The sequence below is a fragment of the Oncorhynchus mykiss genome, chromosome 15 (genome assembly GCF_013265735.2).
Source record: "Oncorhynchus mykiss isolate Arlee chromosome 15, USDA_OmykA_1.1, whole genome shotgun sequence".
NCBI classification, from domain to species: Eukaryota; Metazoa; Chordata; class Actinopteri; order Salmoniformes; family Salmonidae; genus Oncorhynchus; species Oncorhynchus mykiss.
The window spans coordinates 60,925,080-60,947,579 of record NC_048579.1 but is presented as its reverse complement, the minus strand read 5'-3'; the positions used below and the strand labels follow the sequence as shown (position 1 = coordinate 60,947,579).

The window sequence follows — 22,500 nt, the reverse complement described above, 5'->3', positions numbered from 1 at the left end:
AGGTTTGTTAACCATGACTTTGACTCTCTTCCTCTGGCTGGTGGAGGTTTGTTTACCATGACTTTGACTCTCTTCCTCTGGCTGGTGGAGGTTTGTTAACCATGACTTTGACTCTCTTCCTCTGGCTGGTGGAGGTTTGTTAACCATGACTTTGACTCTCTTCCTCTGGCTGGTGGAGGTTTGTTAACCATGACTTTGACTCTCTTCCTCTGGCTGGTGGAGGTTTGTTAACCATGACTTTGACTCTCTTCCTCTGGCTGGTGGAGGTTTGTTAACCATGACTTTGACTCTCTTCCTCTGGCTGGTGGAGGTTTGTTAACCATGACTTTGACTCTCTTCCTCTGGCTGGTGGAGGTTTGTTAACCATGACTTTGACTCTCTTCCTCTGGCTGGTGGAGGTTTGTTAACCATGACTTTGACTCTCTTCCTCTGGCTGGTGGAGGTTTGTTAACCATGACTTTGACTCTCTTCCTCTGGCTGGTGGAGGTTTGTTAACCATGACTTTGACTCTCTTCCTCTGGCTGGTGGAGGTTTGTTTACCATGACTTTGACTCTCTTCCTCTGGCTGGTGGAGGTTTGTTAACCATGACTTTGACTCTCTTCCTCTGGCTGGTGGAGGTTTGTTTACCATGACTTTGACTCTCTTCCTCTGGCTGGTGGAGGTTTGTTAACCATGACTTTGACTCTCTTCCTCTGGCTGGTGGAGGTTTGTTAACCATGACTTTGACTCTCTTCCTCTGGCTGGTGGAGGTTTGTTAACCATGACTTTGACTCTCTTCCTCTGGCTGGTGGAGGTTTGGGGTAGGAGGTTTTTTCTATCAAATCAAAGTTTATTGGTCACGTACACAGTTTTGCAGATGTTATCGCGGATGCAGCGAAAGGCTTGTGTTTCTAGCTCCAACAGTGCAGCAATATCTAGCAATACAGTAATATCTGTTTTCCTGGGGTTTTGTGAACTTTTATGTTGTTCAGTCATACTGTTGTTCCGGTCATACTGATGTTCCGGTCATACTGTTGTTCAGGTCATACTGTTGTTCAGGTCATACTGTTGTTCAGGTCATACTGTTGTTCCGGTCATACTGTTGTTCAGGTCATACTGTTGTTCCGGTCATACTGTTGTTCAGGTCATACTGTTGTTCCGGTCATACTGTTGTTCCGGTCATACTGTTGTTCAGGTCATACTGTTGTTCCGGTCATAATGTTGTTCCGGTCATACTGTTGTTCAGGTCATACTGTTGTTCCGGTCATAATGTTGTTCAGGTCATACTGTTGTTCCGGTCATACTGTTGTTCAGGTCATACTGTTGTTCCGGTCATACTGTTGTTCCGGTCATACTGTTGTTCAGGTCATACTGTTGTTCCGGTCATAATGTTGTTCCGGTCATACTGTTGTTCAGGTCATACTGTTGTTCCGGTCATAATGTTGTTCAGGTCATACTGTTGTTCAGGTCATACTGTTGTTCCGGTCATAATGTTGTTCAGGTCATACTGTTGTTCCGGTCATACTGTTGTTCCGGTCATACTGTTGTTCCGGTCATACTGTTGTTCAGGTCATACTGTTGTTCCGGTCATACTGTTGTTCCGGTCATACTGTTGTTCCGGTCATACTGTTGTTCCGGTCATACTGTTGTTCCGGTCATACTGTTGTTCAGGTCATACTGTTGTTCCGGTCATACTGTTGTTCCGGTCATACTGTTGTTCAGGTCATACTGTTGTTCCGGTCATAATGTTGTTCAGGTCATACTGTTGTTCCGGTCATACTGTTGTTCAGGTCATACTGTTGTTCAGGTCATACTGTTGTTCCGGTCATACTGTTGTTCAGGTCATACTGTTGTTCAGGTCATACTGTTGTTCCGGTCATACTGTTGTTCAGGTCATACTGTTGTTCCGGTCATACTGTTGTTCCGGTCATACTGTTGTTCCGGTCATAATGTTGTTCCGGTCATACTGTTGTTCCGGTCATACTGTTGTTCCGGTCATACTGTTGTTCCGGTCATACTGTTGTTCCGGTCATACTGTTGTTTCCGGTCATACTGTTGTTCCGGTCATAATGTTGTTCCGGTCATACTGTTGTTCCGGTCATACTGTTGTTCAGGTCATACTGTTGTTCCGGTCATACTGTTGTTCCGGTCATACTGTTGTTCCGGTCATACTGTTGTTCAGGTCATACTGTTGTTCCGGTCATACTGTTGTTCAGGTCATACTGTTGTTCCGGTCATACTGTTGTTCCGGTCATACTGTTGTTCCGGTCATAATGGTGTTCCGGTCATACTGTTGTTCCGGTCATACTGTTGTTCCGGTCATACTGTTGTTCCGGTCATACTGTTGTTCAGGTCATACTGTTGTTCCGGTCATACTGTTGTTCCGGTCATACTGTTGTTCCGGTCATAATGTTGTTCCGGTCATACTGTTGTTCCGGTCATACTGTTGTTCAGGTCATACTGTTGTTCCGGTCATACTGTTGTTCCGGTCATACTGTTGTTCCGGTCATACTGTTGTTCAGGTCATACTGTTGTTCAGGTCATAATGTTGTTCCGGTCATACTGTTGTTCAGGTCATACTGTTGTTCCGGTCATAATGTTGTTCAGGTCATACTGTTGTTCCGGTCATACTGTTGTTCAGGTCATACTGTTGTTCCGGTCATACTGTTGTTCAGGTCATACTGTTGTTCCGGTCATACTGTTGTTCTCGTCATACTGTTGTTCCGGTCATACTGTTGTTCAGGTCATACTGTTGTTCCGGTCATACTGTTGTTCCGGTCATACTGTTGTTCCGGTCATAATGTTGTTCCGGTCATACTGTTGTTCCGGTCATACTGTTGTTCAGGTCATACTGTTGTTCAGGTCATACTGTTGTTCCGGTCATACTGTTGTTCCGGTCATACTGTTGTTCAGGTCATACTGTTGTTCCGGTCATACTGTTGTTCCGGTCATACTGTTGTTCCGGTCATACTGTTGTTCAGGTCATACTGTTGTTCCGGTCATACTGTTGTTCCGGTCATACTGTTGTTCAGGTCATACTGTTGTTCCGGTCATACTGTTGTTCCGGTCATACTGTTGTTCCGGTCATACTGTTGTTCCGGTCATACTGTTGTTCCGGTCATACTGTTGTTCAGGTCATACTGTTGTTCCGGTCATACTGTTGTTCCGGTCATACTGTTGTTCAGGTCATACTGTTGTTCCGGTCATACTGTTGTTCCGGTCATACTGTTGTTCCGGTCATACTGTATGGCTGTGTTTGCAACCAGTATTTCACTGCACTCCGTAGTCAAGATGTTTTTCATCTGTTTAGAAATATATCTTAAGGTGTGATGATGAAACACAAACAGGCAAACACTCAACAAGAAACACATCCTTTTAATGTACTGTGTGTCTGGATTAAGCATTTTTCTGCTTCTCTAAAATAGACCTAAAACACCTCAGAGGTGTATATCCATGCTACTTTCCCCAAGGACAAATAGAAAAATACTCAAACTTCATTTCCCCTTTCAATAAGAGTCAACAGAAAGTAATAGCTAAACCAACAAGTGAATTGTGATCTTTTGAGATAGTCTGGCATCACGTTTTAAACTAGGGGTCACCTCATCGAGAGTGACGTGATGACCTGATCTTACTAAGGCCTGGAGTTTCTCACAAAGTCAGGAAAGACTCCTGGCCCTCTCATAGCCCTGTACCAGGCATGAGTGGTTGTTGTACCTTTTATATTGCTAAATAATAAGATATCACAACAACGTCTTAAGGAGTATATAAACCCGCCAGGTGACCAGCCAGTCACAGGACGCTGTTATCTGACAAATGTCACTCCCAGAACTAGGTTTTACACCCTGGTTTAGTGGCATTGATAGACATCTCTCTAGCCTACATAAACACTGTTGCACTGTTATTGTCGGTCACCTTCTCACTAAGATAACAGAGGATTGTCATGTACGCATTACATTTTGCGACAACAATACTAGGCATAGGACAGGGAAGGGAGGGAGTTACGGCTCCCTGTTAGGCCTATTTGTTTTCGTAATCTGTGAGCGGCTGAGGTTGGATGAACAGCGGAAGGTTTATTTGAACCTAACCTGCTTTGAAAGGCTACACTTATCTCTAAATACGCTCTATGTATAATTTCATTCTTGCTGGTTTAAGAAAATGGGGATTTGCCTCTGAGCCTTTAGGAGGATAGAATTCAATGCAGGTTTTATTTTCTTTAGCCCCCTCATTTGTTAGGATATTTCCCTCGATCGTACCAGTAGAGAGTTGCAATGGTTGGATTACCATATCATCTATTCCGTTCAAAATATTAAAACATGAAAAAAAGATCAAGTGTACATTTTCGTTCTTTGGAGGATGACTGTGGTCCAATATTTTGCATGTAACTTTAGAAAGCTAATACCCTCCAGTCGATTCTCTTTCTACTGTCTTTTAATTTATTCATTTGAACAGCTCTTTTCTTCCACGGCTAAACACTTTATTGCCTCCGTTCCTTTGGTTCAAATGCTACTGAAAGGATCAGATAATATGAATAGATAATATGAATAGAGGCTTTAACTATGGAAGCAGAGAGGGAGTGGAGCGGGAATGGAGGTGAAGGAGTTTGTGGTGAGTTCCAGGGCTCGTCTTGGCCTCTGAGTGGCACAGCCTTTTGTGCATAGCCCTGGAGCGCTTCATTGAGGGCCCATCGATTTCAGGCCCAGCGTCTAGCTAGCTATCCTCCATTGCTTCCCTATCTGAGCGCCGCCACCGCTGTTCACAGATCAATGGGGAAATGGAGTGTTTGATAGGACTAATTCTGCCTGGCTCATGGACTGTGTCTGCCACAGTGCTTCTGTCGAGGGCTAAGGAGGACTGAGGTGCACCCGCCTGCTTGGCAGCTGGTGAATGCAAGTTCTCCTGTGGTCCCTAAGCCATGTCGTCCTCCTCTAACGGAGTGGTTGGTGTTGAGCCTCACATGCCTACCCAGCACTCCACACTGTGATCTTCCCCGCTGCGCCACAGGAAAGAATCCCACTTCATTGTGACAGATAGGAGTGATGACTCATCGTATTAGGCCTTCTCATTTGGCTTCCAGTGGTATTCAAACTTTTTCAGCTTGGACCCCATTTTTTCCCCACCAGAATTTCTGGGGACCCTACTTTTTTTTCACAATAATTTCTCACGACCCCACCCCACCTCAAATCTAATGACAACCTTAAAAACGGTACATTTACATTTTTTACTTCAACAAATAACCTTAAATTCTAATTGAAATGAAAAGTAACCAATAAATACGGTGAAGTTGATCATGGATTTTGTTTTTGCAACAACACAGATCTACAGACGGGAATCAAATAAATCTCTAACCAAAGAAAACACAATCCTTCCTGTAAACTTGGCAGTAGTGCTGAACCATTAGTGCATTTTGCGGTCGGTTTCGGTTACATTAAAAATGAAAGGTTTCGATTTCGGTTATTTGTGTTGAATGCTGTAACACAGAATAAAACAATGAATACAATGAAAAGTCCCATGATGGTAGTGACTGCCCATTACTGCTTATCACTTATTAACCATCATTTATTCACATTATTTTACTTTAATAAAATAATTCAATTCTTGTGTATATTATATTAGTTTTATTTGATTACTTTCTTAATGTTACGGTTTTCTTCTGGTGAAAGAGAGGAGGACCAAAATGCAGCGTGGTTCTTTATACATCTTTAATGAAAAATGAACAATATACAAAACAAGAAACACAGAGACAGGAACAATCACCCACGAAATACCCAAAGAATATGGCTGCCTAAATATGGTTCCCAATCAGAGACAACGATTAACACCTGCCTCTGATTGAGAACCACTCCAGGCAACCATAGACTTTCCTAGACAACTCTACTAAACACAACCCCATAAATCGAATAAACCCCTAGACAAGACAAGACACATAAATCATCCATGTCCACACCCTGGCCTGACCAAAAGAATAAAGAAAACACAAAATACTAAGGCCAGGGCGTGACACTTAATTCATTCCAAGTCATCATGTAATCGCTATAGAGCTGCTGCCTATGCTGTCTGACAAAAATCACTATTTTGTAGTTCTTCAAAGTAAATAATGCATGCTTTTATGACACCTGAATACCAACCATCAATTCCTTTGATCATGTATTTTCAGGTAGAGATACCTTGCCAAGCAACAGCTGATCTCTACATCCCCTCACGATACAGCATTCTTGTCTCCTCTGTAGCAGGCGTAAAGAAGCATGCAATTTCAAACTGTACTGTCTTTGGAAACACAGACCGGACAATTAGATTATGGTCATTGTAGTTAATTACCATGTTGTACGCGCTAAATTATGTAGAATATTGGCCTGCTGGAAACTACAACTCCCTACTATATTGCACAGTTCAGGCTGGATCTGATTCATCCATGGAGATTCTGTGCAATTTCACTATTGAGCTCACAGGAAAAAACAGAATGAAATAGAACTGATGTTTGTCAATTAGTTGTTTAAAAAACAGGCAATAACAGATATGTTGGTTAATCGCTCAGCACTAACTGGCAGCAAGCCAACCTGTTACCTGGATGTCTTGTCTAAAAAGCAAAGAAATTATAAGCTTCTTGTAGCAATACCTATTACCCAGAAAGCATCACAAACCCTACCAATTACCTAATTGACAGTCAACTTCAATAAAGGTATGAAAAAGGTACAAACACTTTCAGGTAATACATTCCACATGATAAATATCCCCACATCAATAGCAGTCAATAAATGTGATTTTCATAATAAACGGTTGTTAATCGACGTCTGGACATACATAATCAGGACATACATAATCAGGCAAGACTTTGGCTTATGTGACAGAGGACATTGGACAATAGTCACAAATATATTCACTCAATAAAATTGTATTTTTCAAATAATCTTTATCAAAATGTTTGTATATTGTCCAATACAATAATCTGTACTCTTAGTTGTTTGGTAAATTAATTAAAAAATATATATATATCTATAAAAATGTACCATTTTGGCACCCAACTTGAGGTTCACGACCTCAACTTTGAATCCCACTGTGATAGGGTGTCTGGTTGTGATATGAGAAGATATAAATCCCACAATTTGAAATTATCTATGGGTGTTGGGAGGGATAATGATAATTTTTTTCCCCTGAGCAGTGGACAGAACAGGGATTGAATCAAGAATCAATGGTGCGTTGATATTTTTTTTCTTCTGGCTCAATGTTTCCTGACTGTTACTCTGTCAGATGATTTACCCCAGTTTGGATCTCACTATGGGCCAATGCGGGTGAAGTAGCACTTTAGGAAGTCAAACGCACATTACTTTTCGCAGGGTTCAAAATCGTAACTTTATCCCCGAATACAAGTTAAACATCATACGATATCCTGGGTATGGTACAGTATGCATGGTGTGTACAGTATCTGAGAACTCAGGTATTATTGATTGGACTCTATAGTAGCCGGGTGGCAGGTGGCGCAGCAGCTAGAGTGTTGGGCCAGTAACCAAAAGGTTGATGGTTTGAATGGAAAATCGATGTGCCCTTGAGCAAGGCACTTAAGCCTAATTTGGTCCAGGGGCACTGTACTACTATGGCTGACCCTGTAAAAGAACACATTTCACTGCACCTATCTGGTGTATGTGACAATAAAAACATCTTTATTTTTTTTGTAAAAGTTTACAATGGAGATGCATATGTATTATCTAAAAGTCAAGTGTACTGAATCAATCCATTCATCCATTATGGAAAGTGTGGTCATGCTCTGAGAGACAGAAAGGGATTTGGTGTAAATATTTCATGCACATCACCAGTGAGTGAAAGGAGGAACACTTGATTCCATTGCAATGAGGGAAACCCTGTAGTCTACCCCTCAGCATACTATGCTGTCTGAACGTAATGTACTGAACGCTGCAGGAGGTTGATATCCCCCTTTAGCTCTCCTCAACTATACCTGGACTGGAACTCATCTGCAGACTGCTCATGAATCATTAAAGGGAAAGACTTCTCCTTTGAGAAGTCACAATGTCGTAGCTTCCAAAATGGTTTGGTTGCAAACCTGGAGTACGATTGGGGAATTTTTCAGAAAACACTTTAGGTTTCGCAGGTTGTCTATTTATAGAAACGATCAAAGCTGTTGGACTAACAAGATTTTTCTTGGAATAGAGAGAAGAATGGACCATTGGCTGAACAGTTTGACTGACACAAAACTGCTTCTGGCAAGAAAACAGTCTGTCTAAAGGGGTTCTCAAATCAAATCAAATCAAATGCCTCTCAGTTAAAGTGGGTATGCTGTATGCTTCCACTGTTGAGGGTTCAAGCCCTGTATTGTAAGGGTTCAGATGAGTTCAACTCAGAGTAGACTCATTAAATATAGATGCACTGAGAGCAGAAGTGAATTCAACCAGTGAACGCTCTATTAATAATGGCTAATAATAAAAGAAAAGAAAGAGTTTGAATGCCATCTTTTTAAATTGATTATCACCTTGCCTACATGGCTAATAGACGTGGGGTGCATCAACTTCTGCAAAGTCTCAAACTGGAGAGGACTAAAAATACAGGGCCAAGTGCGTCAGGGCGGCGGTAAGAGCCATGTCAGCTCATGATTAATTAAAATTGACGAATGTAAATGATTTCCCCGCCAGGCTGTACCTTTTGCAGTCATTTGGGCACAGTAGAGCATTTTGGCATCCAAGATGCTCTGTAATTGCTTAAATCTCACGCTGATTCCCCTTCTGTGGGTTTTAGGGTATCTCCAAAATAAACAGGGGGAAAGTGAAAAGAGGGAATGAATGCGCTAATTCTACCACCCAGAGTTCCTGAGCACAGCAGCACCCGCGATTAGAATGGTGCTTCTCTTTATTTGGCCGCTCGGAGGCCAGAGAGCGCCTGGAGGGGAAACAATTAGTCTATTCATAAAGAACATGCAAAAAAAGGTTTATTTCTATTTCCAAATCGTCTATATCATTGTCTGACAGCCGATAATTTCCCCATGTCATCATACACGTCTGTAGACACGAGCACAGTGCAGCACACAGCAGGCTATTGGAGCAAATAACAACCGTTTATTCCACAAATAGCCTGAGCTTGCCTTCACCTGTAACTGTGAACCATACATGTAAGTAGGGGCATGCTGTGGTTCTTTGTCAGGTCTGCCCCTTCGTCTGAAGAAATGAGAGGCTGGTGAAGGGGAGGCCTTCGATGGAATGTCTCCCACAGAGTTACATAGGTTGCTGTACTTGTTATTCCTCTGTGTCTGTTCTCCTTCTCTCCTAGTATGTCAGGACAGCAGCACTGGACGCTTCTGGCCATCATGGCCCTCCTGGTCCTCACAGTGACAGCAGGCGAGGGGGGGAAAGCTGAGAAACAAGGTGAGAAACACCGGCAGATTGGTAGCAGTCAGACAGACAGTTGATATGTGGATGGAAGGGGATCTCCTATTACAGTACCTGCTACAAGGTATGAATGGTAATTTGATGTAAAGCTCAAATCAGGTCAGATTTGTGCATAAATACACTTTAAGCAGGGGGGCTCACTGCAGACTCACAATGACAGATGCACATCTCGGTGCTTTATAAATTTGAATACTTTGACCTTTCACGGTGGTAGTGTAGCTCTAGACGGGCCTAATTACAGCCCACATAATTATGTTCCAGACATAACTGCAGTATAAGGTTGGTGTGTGTGTGCGACCCTGCAGGGAAGAAGGAGCGTAAGTCGGACTGTGGGGAGTGGCAGTGGAGTGTGTGCGTGGCCAACGAGGGTGACTGCGGCCTGGGCACCAGGGAGGGCACACGCACTGGCACCGACTGCAAGCAGACCATCAAGACCCAGCGCTGCAAGATCCCCTGTAACTGGAAGAAGCAGTTTGGAGGTGTGTGAGTGTGGTCATGGGGAGCGGACTCACATTTACAATTCAGCACGAACATGACTGGTCTAGGGATTTTATGTCATGCTTTTTTGGTCATATTTTTTGTTGTGTATCCATGTCCATTAAAGGGGAAAACATGCTCCCACTCAATGGAGTAGGATTTCAGTTTAGCTTCCAATTCAGTTTTCATGTATGGACATCCCCAGAGAATGCCTGGTTCAGGAAATTACAGCCTGGGTGTATACAGCAGGGATGTGTGTCATCTTCAAACAGAGCATGGGCTACCTGCTACTTTCCCTACTTGCTTATAGAGCACCACTTACTCCTGATTCAGCTCACACTCAGGCGGTCACGTGTGCTTTGCTAGCACACCTGAAGCGTCTTACCAGTCGGCGCCACATGAAAAGCTAGCTATTCTCTGGCGCTAGTGGGGACACTTCAGGCTGAGGAGTAAAGTTCACACATGCCCATATGCTACACGTGTTCACTGCCAAATTATAGGTACAGAGGCACACGCTTTTAGAGCACTCTGTTTTGAAGATCCCTGTAGAATTCCCAGAACAATGGTCCTGCTTGATCAGCTGTATTAAATCTATGGGATGTCTTCTGGGTGCTACAATCACCATAATACAAGCAACCTGGACTTAGGGGTAAACGTAACATAGTAATTACAAATCTGGGACACTCAAATGAGTATGATATGGTATGTATTCATTTGTTGTTACGTTCGTCGTTAGAAGGAGACCAAGGTGCAGCGTGGTAGGCGTACATTTCACTTTATTTTCAAATGACACAAAAAAACAACAAAATACAACCGAACATCAAGTTCTGAAGGCTCCACAGCAGCTATGCAAAAACAAGATCCCACAAATTCAGGTGGAAAACAGGCTGCCTAAGTATGATTCCCTATCAGAGACAACGATAGACAGCTGCCTTTGATTGGGAACCATACCCGGCCAACAAAGAAATAGAAAACTAGAATGCCCACCCAAATCACACCCTGACCTAACCAAATAGAGAAATTAACAGGCTCTCTAAGGTCGGGGCGTGACATTTGTGGCTGTCCATCCATTTTGTATGATATGTTACAAATTACAATAAGGATGATATGTTACGAATTCCAATTTGTTGTGAATGTTAGCTAGGGGGCTAAGTGGCTAACTCTAACATTAGCTACATGGTAGAGCCAGTTGGAGCTGTTCTGTGAAGGGAGTCATACACAGCGTTGTACGAGATTTTCAGTTTCTTGGCAATTTCTTGCATGGAATAGCCTTAATTTCTCAGAACAAGAATAGACTGAAAAGTTTCAGAAGAAAGTTATTTGTTTCTGGCCATTTTGAGCCTGTAATCGAACCCACAAATGCTGATACTACAGATACTCAACTAGTCTAAAGAAGGCCCCTTTTATTACTTCTTTAATCAGCACAACCGTTTTCAGCTATGCAAACATAATTGCAAAAGGGTTTTCTAATGATCAATTAGCCATTTCAAATGATAGCTAACACAACGTGGCATTGGAGTGATGGTTGCTGATAATGGGCCTCTGTACGCCTATGTAGATATTCCATAAAAATAATCTGCCATTTACAGCTACAATAGTCATTTACACATTAACAATGTCTACACTGTATTTCTGATCAAGGATTAGCCCCTTTTTTTCAATTTTCGCCTAAAATGACATACCCAAATCTAACTGCCTGTAGCTCAGGCCCTGAAGCAAGGATATGCATATTCTTGATACCATTTGAAAGGAACAACGTTGAAGTTTAAGGAAATGTGAAAGGAATGTAGTAGAATATCACACAATAGATCTGGTAAAAGACAATGCAAAGAAAAAAAACAACCATTCCTTTGTATTTTCTTTGTACCATCATCTTTGAAATGCAAGAGAAAGGCCATCATGTATTATTCCAGCCCAGGTGCAATTTACATTTTGGCCACTAGATGACATCAGTGTATGTGCAATGTTTTAGACTGATCCAATGAAACATTGCATTTCTGTTCAAAATGTTGTATCAAGACTGCCTAAATGAGCCTAATTGGTTTATTAATAACTTTTCATGTTCAAAATTGTGCACATTCCTCAAACAATAGCATGGCATTATTTCACTGTAATAGCTACTGTACATTGGACAGTGCAGTTAGATTAACAATAATTTAAGCTTTCTGACAATATCAGATATGTCTATGTCCTGAGAAATGTTCTTGTTACTTACAACCTCATGCTAATTGCATTAGACTACGTTAGCTCAACTGTCCCGTGGAAGGGACACCGATCCCAAAGAAGATTTATTAATGTTATTTTAATGGACAAATAATGTGCTTTTCGTTAAAAACAAGGGCATTTCTAAGTGACCTTAAGCTTTTAAACCGGTAGTGTATATACAGTAGTTATGTCTGTAACAATCCTGTAAAATGTGTGTTTTGCATTGTACATGTATGTCTGTTGTAACCATCTTTCTGTAGGTGAATGCAAGTATGACTTCCAGGCCTGGGGAGAGTGTGACATGGTGACGGGGAAGAAGAACCGGTCGGGGGTGCTGAAACGAGCTCTCATGGATGCCACCTGTCCTAACACAGTGAGCGCCACCAAGCCCTGCGGCAAGATCCCCAAGACCAAGCTGCAAGGTAGGCTGAGGGGGAGTGTGGGAGAGCATACCAGCAAAGCCATAGATTTACATACAGTGCACGGCCCCCCACTTGAACTCAAAAATAAACATATCCAGGTGTTAGAATGGCCAAGTCAAAGTCCAGACCTGAATCCAATCGAGAATCTGTGGAAAGAACTGAAAACTGCTGTTCACAAATGCTCTCCATCCAACCTCACTGAGCTCGAGCTGTTTTGCAAGGAGGAATGGGAAAAAATGTCAGTCTCTCGATGTGCAAAACTGATAGAGACATACCCCAAGCGACTTACAGCTGTAATCGCAGCAAAAGGTGGCGCTACAAAGTATTAACTTAAGGGGGCTGAATAATTTTGCACGCCCAATTTTTCAGTTTTTGATTTGTTAAAAAAGTTTGAAATATCCAATAAATGTCGTTCCACTTCATGATTGTGTCCCACTTGTTGTTGATTCTTCACAAAAAAATACAGTTTTATATCTTTATGTTTGAAGCCTGAAATGTGGCAAAAGGTCGCAAAGTTCAAGGGGGCCGAATACTTTCGCAAGGCACTGTATATGGTACATATATGTCTTTACCAGTAGTGTCTATCCTGGGGGATTTGAATGGTAAGATAAACCACTGCAAAGGGAACACATGTTTGGTGAATTTTTAACTTACAATACCAGGAAATAGTGTAGGTACCAGTCAATATATCACTAGGCTAAAAATATATATACAGTAACAGTCAAAAGTTTGGACACACCTACTCATTCAAGGGTTTTTCTTTATTTTGACTATTTTCTACATTGAATAATAATAGTGAAGACATAAACACTATGAAATAACACACGGAATAATGTAATCACCTTAAAAGGTGTTAAACAAATCAAAATATTTGTTATATTTTAGATTCTTCAAAGTAGCTGCGCTTTGCCTTGATGACAGCTTTGCACACGCATTCTCTCAACCAGCTTCACTTGGAATGCTTTTCCAACAGTCTTGATGGAGTTCCCACATATACTGAGCTGCTTTTTTCCTTCACTCTGCGGTCCAACTCATCCCAAACCATCTCAATTGGGTTGAGGTCGGGTGATTGTGGAGGCCAGGTCATCTGATGCAGCACTCCATCACTCTCCTTCTTGGTCAAATAGCCCTTACACAGCCTGGAAGTGTGTTAGGTTATTGTCCTGTTGAAAACAAATGATAGTCCCACTAAGCACAAACCAGATGGGATGGCGTGTCGCTGCAGAATGCATCAGACCAAAGGACAGATTTCCACTGGTCTAATGTCCATTGCTCGTGTTTCTTGGCCCAAGCAAGTCTCTTCTTCTTATTTTATTTGGGTCCTTTAGTAATGGTATCTTTGCAGCAAATCAACCATGAAGGCCTGATTCAAGCAGTCTCCTCTGAACAGTCGATGCTGAGATGTGTCTGTTACTTGTGTGTCTGATGTTGAGATGTGTCTGCATTTATTTGGTCTGCAATTTCTGAGGCTGGTAACTCTAATTGACGTATTATTATTGTTTTTGTATTTTTTAATTGAACCTTTATTTAACTAGGCAAGTCAGTTAACAACAAATTCTTATTTTACAATGATGGCCTACCCTGGCCAAACCCTCCCTTAACCTTGATAATGCTGGGCGCCGCCCTATGGGACTCCCGATCACGGCCGGTTGTGATACAGCCCGGGATCAAACCAGGGTATATAATGACACCTCTTGCACTGAGATGCAGTGCCTCAGACTCTGTGCCACTCGGGAGCCCTTATCCACTGCAGCAGAGGTAACTGGGTCTTCCTTTCCTGTGGCGGTCCTCATGAGAGACAGTTTTATCATAGCGCTTGATGGTTTTTGCGAATGTGCTTGAAGAAACTTTCAAAGTCTTGAAATGTTCCATATTGACTGACCTTGAAGTAATGATGGACTTTCGTTTCTCTTTGCTTATTTGTGTTGTTTTGCCATAATATGGACTTGGTCTTTTACCAAATAGTTATATCTTCTGTATACCACCCCTACCTTGTCACAGCACAACAGATTGGCTCAAATGCATTAAGAAGGAAAGAATTTCAACAAATTAACTTTTAACAAGGCACACTTGTTAATTGAAATGCATTCCAGGTGACTACCTCATGAAGCTGGTTGAGAGAATGCAAAGCTGTCAACAAGGCAAAGGGTGGCTACTTTGAAGAATCACAAATATAAAATATATTTTGATTTGTTTAACACTTTTTTTGGTTACTACATGATTCCATATGTGTTATTTCATAGTTTTAATGTTTTCACTATTATTCTACAATGTGGAAAATAGTCCAAATTAAGAAAAACCCTTGAATAAGTAGGTGTGTCCACACTTTTGACTGGTACTGTACATGGTTGGTTGAGGACAAAACACAAAGTTAAAGGATCCATTTTAAACACAATAGTCAATACATCGGAGAGTGAATCTCCATAAATGTGTGGAAGCGTTGGAAGATGATGTTACTTTCAGGTAATTAAACCGTCAGAAAAGGACCATATTCACCTGCTCCTTTTATGCTTCATATTTAAAGCACGTTGCCACTTTCAGTCAACTTTTTTCACCATTTAACCTTGTTAATGTATATTTATTAGCATACTATTTGGCAGTACTTTCACAGCTCACACCGATGACATCCTGCTGAAGACTCCACATCCTCTGAATGATTCATTCTGCGATAGTACTAGACTTGTCAGAGATTCATGTGTAATCCAGCTCCACTATGGTGGAATTAGCCTCTTCACTGAGCCTAAAATGTTCAGTGGGAGTGATTTCTATAAGTCTTCAACTCGGGTGAACTAAGGTAAATACAAGTGTTGAGCAGTACAAGTATGAAAATGTAATGCTGCATTCTCTCAGTAACTGCCAGTAGACATCTAGACTCACCCATTTAAAGAAGACGTCAGGAAACATCGATTTTTCTCTTTCAATTATGGAAAGCAGTGAGACTGAGATGGTCATGTGAGTTAGTCCAAACAGAACTACTGATCACAGGACATGACATGGAGGATTGCAGATGATGGTTTTAGTTGGCATTTCGCCCAACAGACATTATAGATTCCTAATGTATTTAGTCTTGGTTCATATCACCTGTCTGATACAATGAACTAGATGAGTATCTTAATAGAATAATGATGTTTTGATATCAATTCAATTGCATATTCAATATTTAGGTCAGCCACAGTTAGCCCTGTTTGTCTAACTACTTCATTCAATGTGCTGATGAACATTGCCATTCATCATTCATCAAACCGTGTTTAACATAAGACATTCTTTGCCATTCAGTTTGTTATAAGACCTCATGTCCAAACATGACAAAATGTTCCAAAAGCAAACCAGATGAATACTTTAGTTCAATGCTCCATCATTAACACAGTGACAGAATATTACCAACACATAGAGGCCAACACACAGATTTCCATCTATTTTCCCCACATAAAGGCTTTATTAACGACTCCCACTTGTCCGTTATTTAGCTGATGACTCCCACTGTTAAAACCAATCAAGTGAGAGCAGAAGTTGTTAAAAAATAGAATGAATGCTGCATGATGTTGCCGGTAAAGGACTCATGGGGCTAGTGTGTACATTGTGTCCAATCTGACTGCGTTTTGAGAAGTAGGCTACTGTGGTGATATGTTGAGAGTGTGAACCTGGATTAAGGGGAGATTTGGCAGCAGTAATCTGCTGTGTGATAGAGTGTGCCAGAACAGAACAGAATCTCCAGGAACGACTGGACCAGAGCCTCATTGTGTTTCAGGCAGGCTGCTTACAGTTAAGACAGTTTTCCCTCTTGAGGACAGAGAAAAACACTCCTGTCAATCTGACTGTGATTTTGGGTTCAAGACAAGTTTCCCTCGCCTCCTAATAACTTGGGAGTTAGGGAAATCAAAAGGCTAAACAGCTGGTAAGACTGTAAGACTCTCACTGTGACGGAAAAAACATGTCAGATTGACAGTGGAGTGGAACCCCTGGTTTGGGTAATGGTTCTCGAAAAAACTACAATATCGTTCACATAAGCTGAGCAAAGCCTATTTAGGATGTCACATGCAAGGAATCTGATCCGAATTAAAAGCATATTTGTGTTGGTGTATTTCTTCGGTGCACATGTATTTCAGTGACAGAAATAGCAAGGTGACACACAGAAATAACATTATTTCTGCAGTGAATAACATTTAATGGTAATCTCTGTACAGTGTGTGTGTGTGAGCGCGTGCGCGCAAGCACATGAGCAGGACTGCATAGCTGTATGAATTATCATATACTCCCAAATGAATCCTGTGTGATGGAGGCCAGTCCTGTTTTAAGTCGGGCCTACTGCCCTGGGGAGGGTGAGAACCACAGTGTGAAAGAAGGAGGGATGACGGTGGAGAAGAAGAATGGAGAGAGTTGAAAAGAAAGACCTGCTATCTGAGAGTATGATTTCCGATGTCTGCCATTTGACAGATAAGCCCTGGTAAGCTAAAGGGTTACTGGGAAACAGAGGCTGACAATGTTTGTGTGTGTGTGTGTGTGTGTGTGTGTGTGTGTGTGTGTGTGTGTGTGTGTGTTAGTGTGTGTGTGTGTGTGTGTGTGTGTGTGTGTGTGTGTGTGTGTGTGTGTGTGTGTGTGTGTGTGTGTGTGTGTGTGTGTGTGTGTGTGTGTGTGTGTGTGTGTGCGCTTGCCTCTGTGTGTGTTTGTGTGTGTGTTGGAAGGGGAGGCAGAGTCACAGAGGAGGGATCAGAGGACTTGTAATGAACCCCGGCTACAGAGCGAGGGACTATCTCACTTCCGGCTGGGGCCCCCATATCCACCCAGTCATATTTACAATTCTAAACAAGCCACCTTGTCTGTTGCTGCCAGGAGCAATGAAGAAAACATCTGTCAGGCCCATAGTCTTGAGGAGACAATGCTGCGAGGCAGCGAGGGAGTGATCTGAGATTCAATGTCAGCTTCTCCCTTGTCTAACCTCAGGTAGAGACGGGCCCCACGGAATGAAACGGAAAGGCCGGAAAACAGAGAGTGACAGAAATGAAGCAGAAATGAAACATTATGAATACCTGTAGAATTCTCCGATTCTCCTCCCTCCTTACCCAGAAGAATGAGCAGGGGAGCCACAGTGGGGAGCAGAAAATGTCAGAGATGATTTAGGGGGAAACAAAAGGCTTTATAGTGATGAAAACCCTGCGGCTGCCGTCAAGGAGTTGTTTTACGGTTTATCATTCCCCTGAGAAGGGCTGTGTTGTTGTTTCTCTGTGTACAAGACAGCCCATTCAGACACAGAATTCAGTTTTATTGCACTCAGCCTGTTTCATGGCATCCCGGTTCAAAACACATTCTCTCCGAGCCGCTCTGATTATTATGAGTCTGTGTCAAAAGTGCGGTGGCAGAAATGAGAGCGGAGAGAGTACACAGTAATGTGCCTATGCAGCAGAAAGCACTCCGGCATGGTGAGAGCTCCAATCTCACAGACGGGGCTCGCAGAGGGAATGTGATCCTCTCTGTCTCCCTAGGGAGCCAAATGTGCTTACAAAGGCACAGGCAAAAACACAGTTAAACAAATTAAAACCGGCCAAACAAATGGAGCGAGGAGCAATTTTCAATGGATTTGTATAAACACCCACGTCCCAATCTCCAAACTCACAGAACTCTCTAGGCTTGTCCGCAACACGTATGCTTATGAGAAATGTATAGATTAGATAGCAGGTCCCTGGGGCATTGACGTCAGCATTATATTTGAGGAGGATTCGAGTGATTGCACACACATTATGCAAGTTAGTAGCACAGGCAACATCTGGTAGGCCATCATCAATCAGTTAGACACTTGTGAATCATGAGTCATCTCTAGGTCTGTGCATTGGCCTGATGCATATCGACCCTTACAACGGGTTCATTTATACCCACTTATTAATGATTTGTAAATTCTATACAAGCAAGGAATCATTACTTCTGTATTTACCGATGGATTGCATGTTTGTTTATCAGGGATGAACGATTAGCATCGGGATGATTTACAATACTTTATAAGCTGATTATCATCACATTCTTCACATTAATGCTCCACTGCTGATCGGATGTTTCACATAGATTATTAAAGGGCATGTGAAGGATAAGCAAATGATTCCTCAATGTTTTCATGACTTTGTTACTGTTTAATGCTGATGGCTTATTGTACTGTACATGACATGGCTTGGTACAGTATATTGGCTAATGCTGCATTGGTGGTGAATAGATCGATTCATGTGCTGTACATTTAAATCCAGTTTGAATCGTTCTAATATGTTGCAGTGGAGCAGCAACGTACAGTACTATTGATGGAGTGTTTGTTTATGTTGAGGACGTTTTTCTCAGATTAGCTGGAGAGGGTGGCAAGGCTTTCATCATCAAACTGACGTGGGAGGATCTTAAATTAGTAGCAGGTGGGAACTTGCTTTAGATCAGGTACAAAAAAAACAGGTGTTGATTAGCCAGTTGACATCCTCGTCTGTTACCGCCCACCAACAACATCCCACCCTGTAATCTACAATGATAGGAGCTCCTGGGGGAAACAGACTATAGATGAGTCCTGCCTTTTCCTTGTTGTTTACTTTCCCCCTCACGCTCTTCTAAACACACACACACACACACACACACACACACACACACACACAGACAGACAGACAGACAGACAGACAGACAGACAGACAGGCAGGCAGGCAGGCAGGCAGGCAGGCAGGCAGGCAGGCAGGCAGGCAGGCAGACAGACAGACAGACAGACAGACAGACAGACAGACAGACAGACAGGCAGGCAGGCAGGCAGGCAGGCAGGCAGGCAGGCAGGCAGACAGACAGACAGACAGACAGACAGACAGACAGACAGACAGACAGACAGATAAACAGACAGATAAACAGACAGATAAACAGACAGATAAACAGACAGACAGACAGACAGACAGACAGACAGATAAACAGACAGACAGACAGACAGGCAGGCAGGCAGACAGACAGACAGACAGACAGACAGACAGACAGACAGACAGACAGACAGACAGACAGACAGACAGACAGACAGACAGACAGACAGACAGACAGATAAACAGGCAGGCAGACAGACAGACAGACAGACATGCAGGCAGATAGGCAGACAGGCAGACAGACAGACAGACAGACAAGCAGACAGATAGACAGATGGATGGATGGATAGAGAGCAAAATATATGTATGGGGTGTGTGTGTGTGTGTGGGGGGGGGGGGGGGGTTATGTTGCTCCTGTTCATCAGACCAGAGACTGGGGTATGGACTGTGGTTCCTGTCACGGCTGCCAGGTACTAAAGCCATTCTTGTGGGACGATGATAAAGCACTTTTCATGTTTGTCCACATGCACAGTAAACCTGTGGTAGGATTAACAACACATCCAGGGAATGAATGAGTGAGACAGGATCTTGAAGTGGAGTGCCAGTTAAGGCCCAAATAAAAATAGCAAAAGATATTCCCTGTTTGATGACCAATGACAAGTTCTACTAAAACCCAAATGGTTCATGATATCTAGAAAACTGGCAAATTCACTTTTCATGGAAGACTGTCTGAAAGGCAGGTTATGATCTTCAAAAACCTGACTGCAGGGTAAGTGACAGTATGCATGTAGATTCTAACCTGATGCCCACCTGTTTTTGCAGATGCCAAGAAGCCGAAGCGGGAGGGGAAGAAGAGGGAGCGCACCCCGATGGATTAGTGGTGCATCATAGGAAGCAGGAAGTGGAAGTTGATGCTTATACTGCCCTATCTCAGCATGGTTCCTATTTGTTTGTCCTGTAGGTTTATAGGGGCCTGTAGCAGCTACACAACAAAGAGTTGGATAGTAGTGATAAAATGTATTTCTTTCCTAATTTCTCATAGGAAAATATTGTAGGGGATTTAATACTCTGTGTGAATAATACAAATTAAGCATTTCTTACTAAAATGCTTAGCTTAACATTTTTCAGGGTCATTGTTGGAAAAACAAAATAGATTGGATTTTTGTTCATATTACATAACATCCTTTTTGTTTGAGGTGACAAAATTATTCTCACTCAAATAAAAAATAATTTCTTGCATGTCTTGATTTAAAGCAGCGTCAAGTTAAAACCTTGTGCAATTACTGGGGTTTTAAAGGTTATTTTGCTGGTACCCTCAACAGCAAAATTGCTAACAACTTTTCTAACAATTTTTGAGGGCATACATTAATAAGACACATAAGTACTCATTGATGTAAAGGAAATTCCTTTTCTAATGTTATCTACAGTGAAAGATGTAAACTTTTATCAGATGACTGTATACATTAGCTACTGTACTGTACAGTTGTTAGTGTGTAAGAGGTTGTGTCCAGTATTAGTTCTGGTCTTCCTGCTATTATAACTCACTTTGTAGTTCCCCCGCTCTCCAGTTGAACTCTGAGCAAAACTGTTATTGTAGTTTACAACTTGAGTTGACCTGTCCTAATTATGGATTACATTTAAAAAATAAAATAAAGTTTGAAATGATGTCCAAATATGTGTGATGTTTACTCACCCTGATTGAAGTAATTACATGTTGAGATGAAGTCATGGAGGCTTAATATGAAAGCTAAATAGAAACCTAATGTGTGCAATTTCCAATTCACGCCTAACAAGTGATACATTTCTCCACACCACTATCATTTCAATAATCTGGACGCAAAATGCCATGAAACATTTTTCATACACTTTATTTGAATTGATTTAAAAATTGAATATGGCACCATAAATCCACTGAATATGGTTAATATTTTACAGCTTCATAAGTGAGTGAGTGGCCAGTGATATTAACACTCAGCTTCATTGTCCAGAACTATTAAACAATCAACTAATGGCGCAAAGGAAACCATTAACATTGTTACTGTACATTAGGGGCGAGGGAGTATCATATTAGGACAAGGGAGGGTGAGAAGGGAAGGGAACATTCAGATAGCTATTAAACATGTGTAGACTAATGTACATTTCAACTGTACCTCATCCAAATGACATATAATGTATACTATAGAGATATATACAATTAAAATAATAGGTTTTAAACAGACACTATATCGACCGTATTAGGAGCCATGAGGCACAGTGGATGAGAGCACAATGATTCGATTTACGTACTGACGCAACTGAAAACTTAACACCCTGTACACTCGTAAGAAAAAAAAGGTGCTATCTAGAACCTTAAAGGGTTCTTCGGCTGTCCCAAAAGGAGAACCCTTTCAAAGAACTCTTTCTGGTTCCAGGTAGAACCCTTTGGTTCCAGATAGGGCTCTTTTGGGTTTCATGTAGAACCCTTTCCACACAGGGCTCTACGTGGAACCAAAAAAGGTTATCCTATTCGGACAGCTGAAGAACCTTTTGAAAGAGTGTACATTGCTGTATATACATTTTCCACAAAATAGGTTTTTATCATTTGTAATCTGTTTGTCCATTTGAAGAGATATTTCAGTGAAGTCACACCTACAATGGTTCAAAATGGTTCATTCCCTCGAGACTTTGAATATGTTTCAATAACAATTCCCCCAGATATCTGGAAGAGGTCCAGATGTTTCCAATACTACACTGCATGTTGTAGCAGCTGGTCTCACAGTTTCTCCCTACGGTCAGTCTGTGTCCCTTTTCACTCATCACTCATTTACAAGTTGAGACAAAATGGATGACGAACACACATCAGCACTTCATTGTTTGTCAGTAATGGATTTTTTTCTCTACAGATTCAGCAGGTTACCACTTGATTCTCCTCTTCAGCTGATCGTCAGTCTCACAAAGCCCAAACATGCAACAGAGTAAAAAAAAAGTGGGACAGTTGAGTGTACTTTAGTTCAGTTTTAAATGTCACACGGCAGTGGTCCGTTCTCTCAGAATTGCATTTGTTTTCTCATTCACTAAACGATGTTTCTTTCTTTCCCACCATAATATTGTCACTCCAATAAACACATGTTCAGTCTGGATGCAGTACTCATCTAACACATACTGATACACTGTTCAATTCTAGATTTTGTACAACAATATAATAGATATAGCTTTATAAAACGTGATACAAAATGTACAGTATGATG

The 22,500-nt window shown here is 41.8% G+C and overlaps 1 protein-coding gene across 2 annotated transcripts in view; it reads left to right on the top strand.

Annotated features, from left to right (window-relative positions):
• Nucleotides 1–20,946, top strand: part of LOC110490490 (pleiotrophin-A) — a 46,439-nt gene extending 25,493 nt beyond the window's left edge. For both annotated transcript variants that reach the window (XM_036944880.1, XM_036944879.1), the window contains exons 2-5: nt 9,251–9,345; nt 9,675–9,848; nt 12,312–12,473; nt 20,096–20,946. In XM_036944880.1, coding sequence (XP_036800775.1) covers nt 9,252–9,345; nt 9,675–9,848; nt 12,312–12,473; nt 20,096–20,151 — 486 coding nt within the window. In that variant the 5' untranslated portion in view covers nt 9,251 and the 3' untranslated portion in view covers nt 20,152–20,946. The remainder of the gene's footprint in view (nt 1–9,250; nt 9,346–9,674; nt 9,849–12,311; nt 12,474–20,095) is intronic.
• The last annotated feature ends 1,554 nt before the right edge of the window (nt 20,947–22,500 follow it).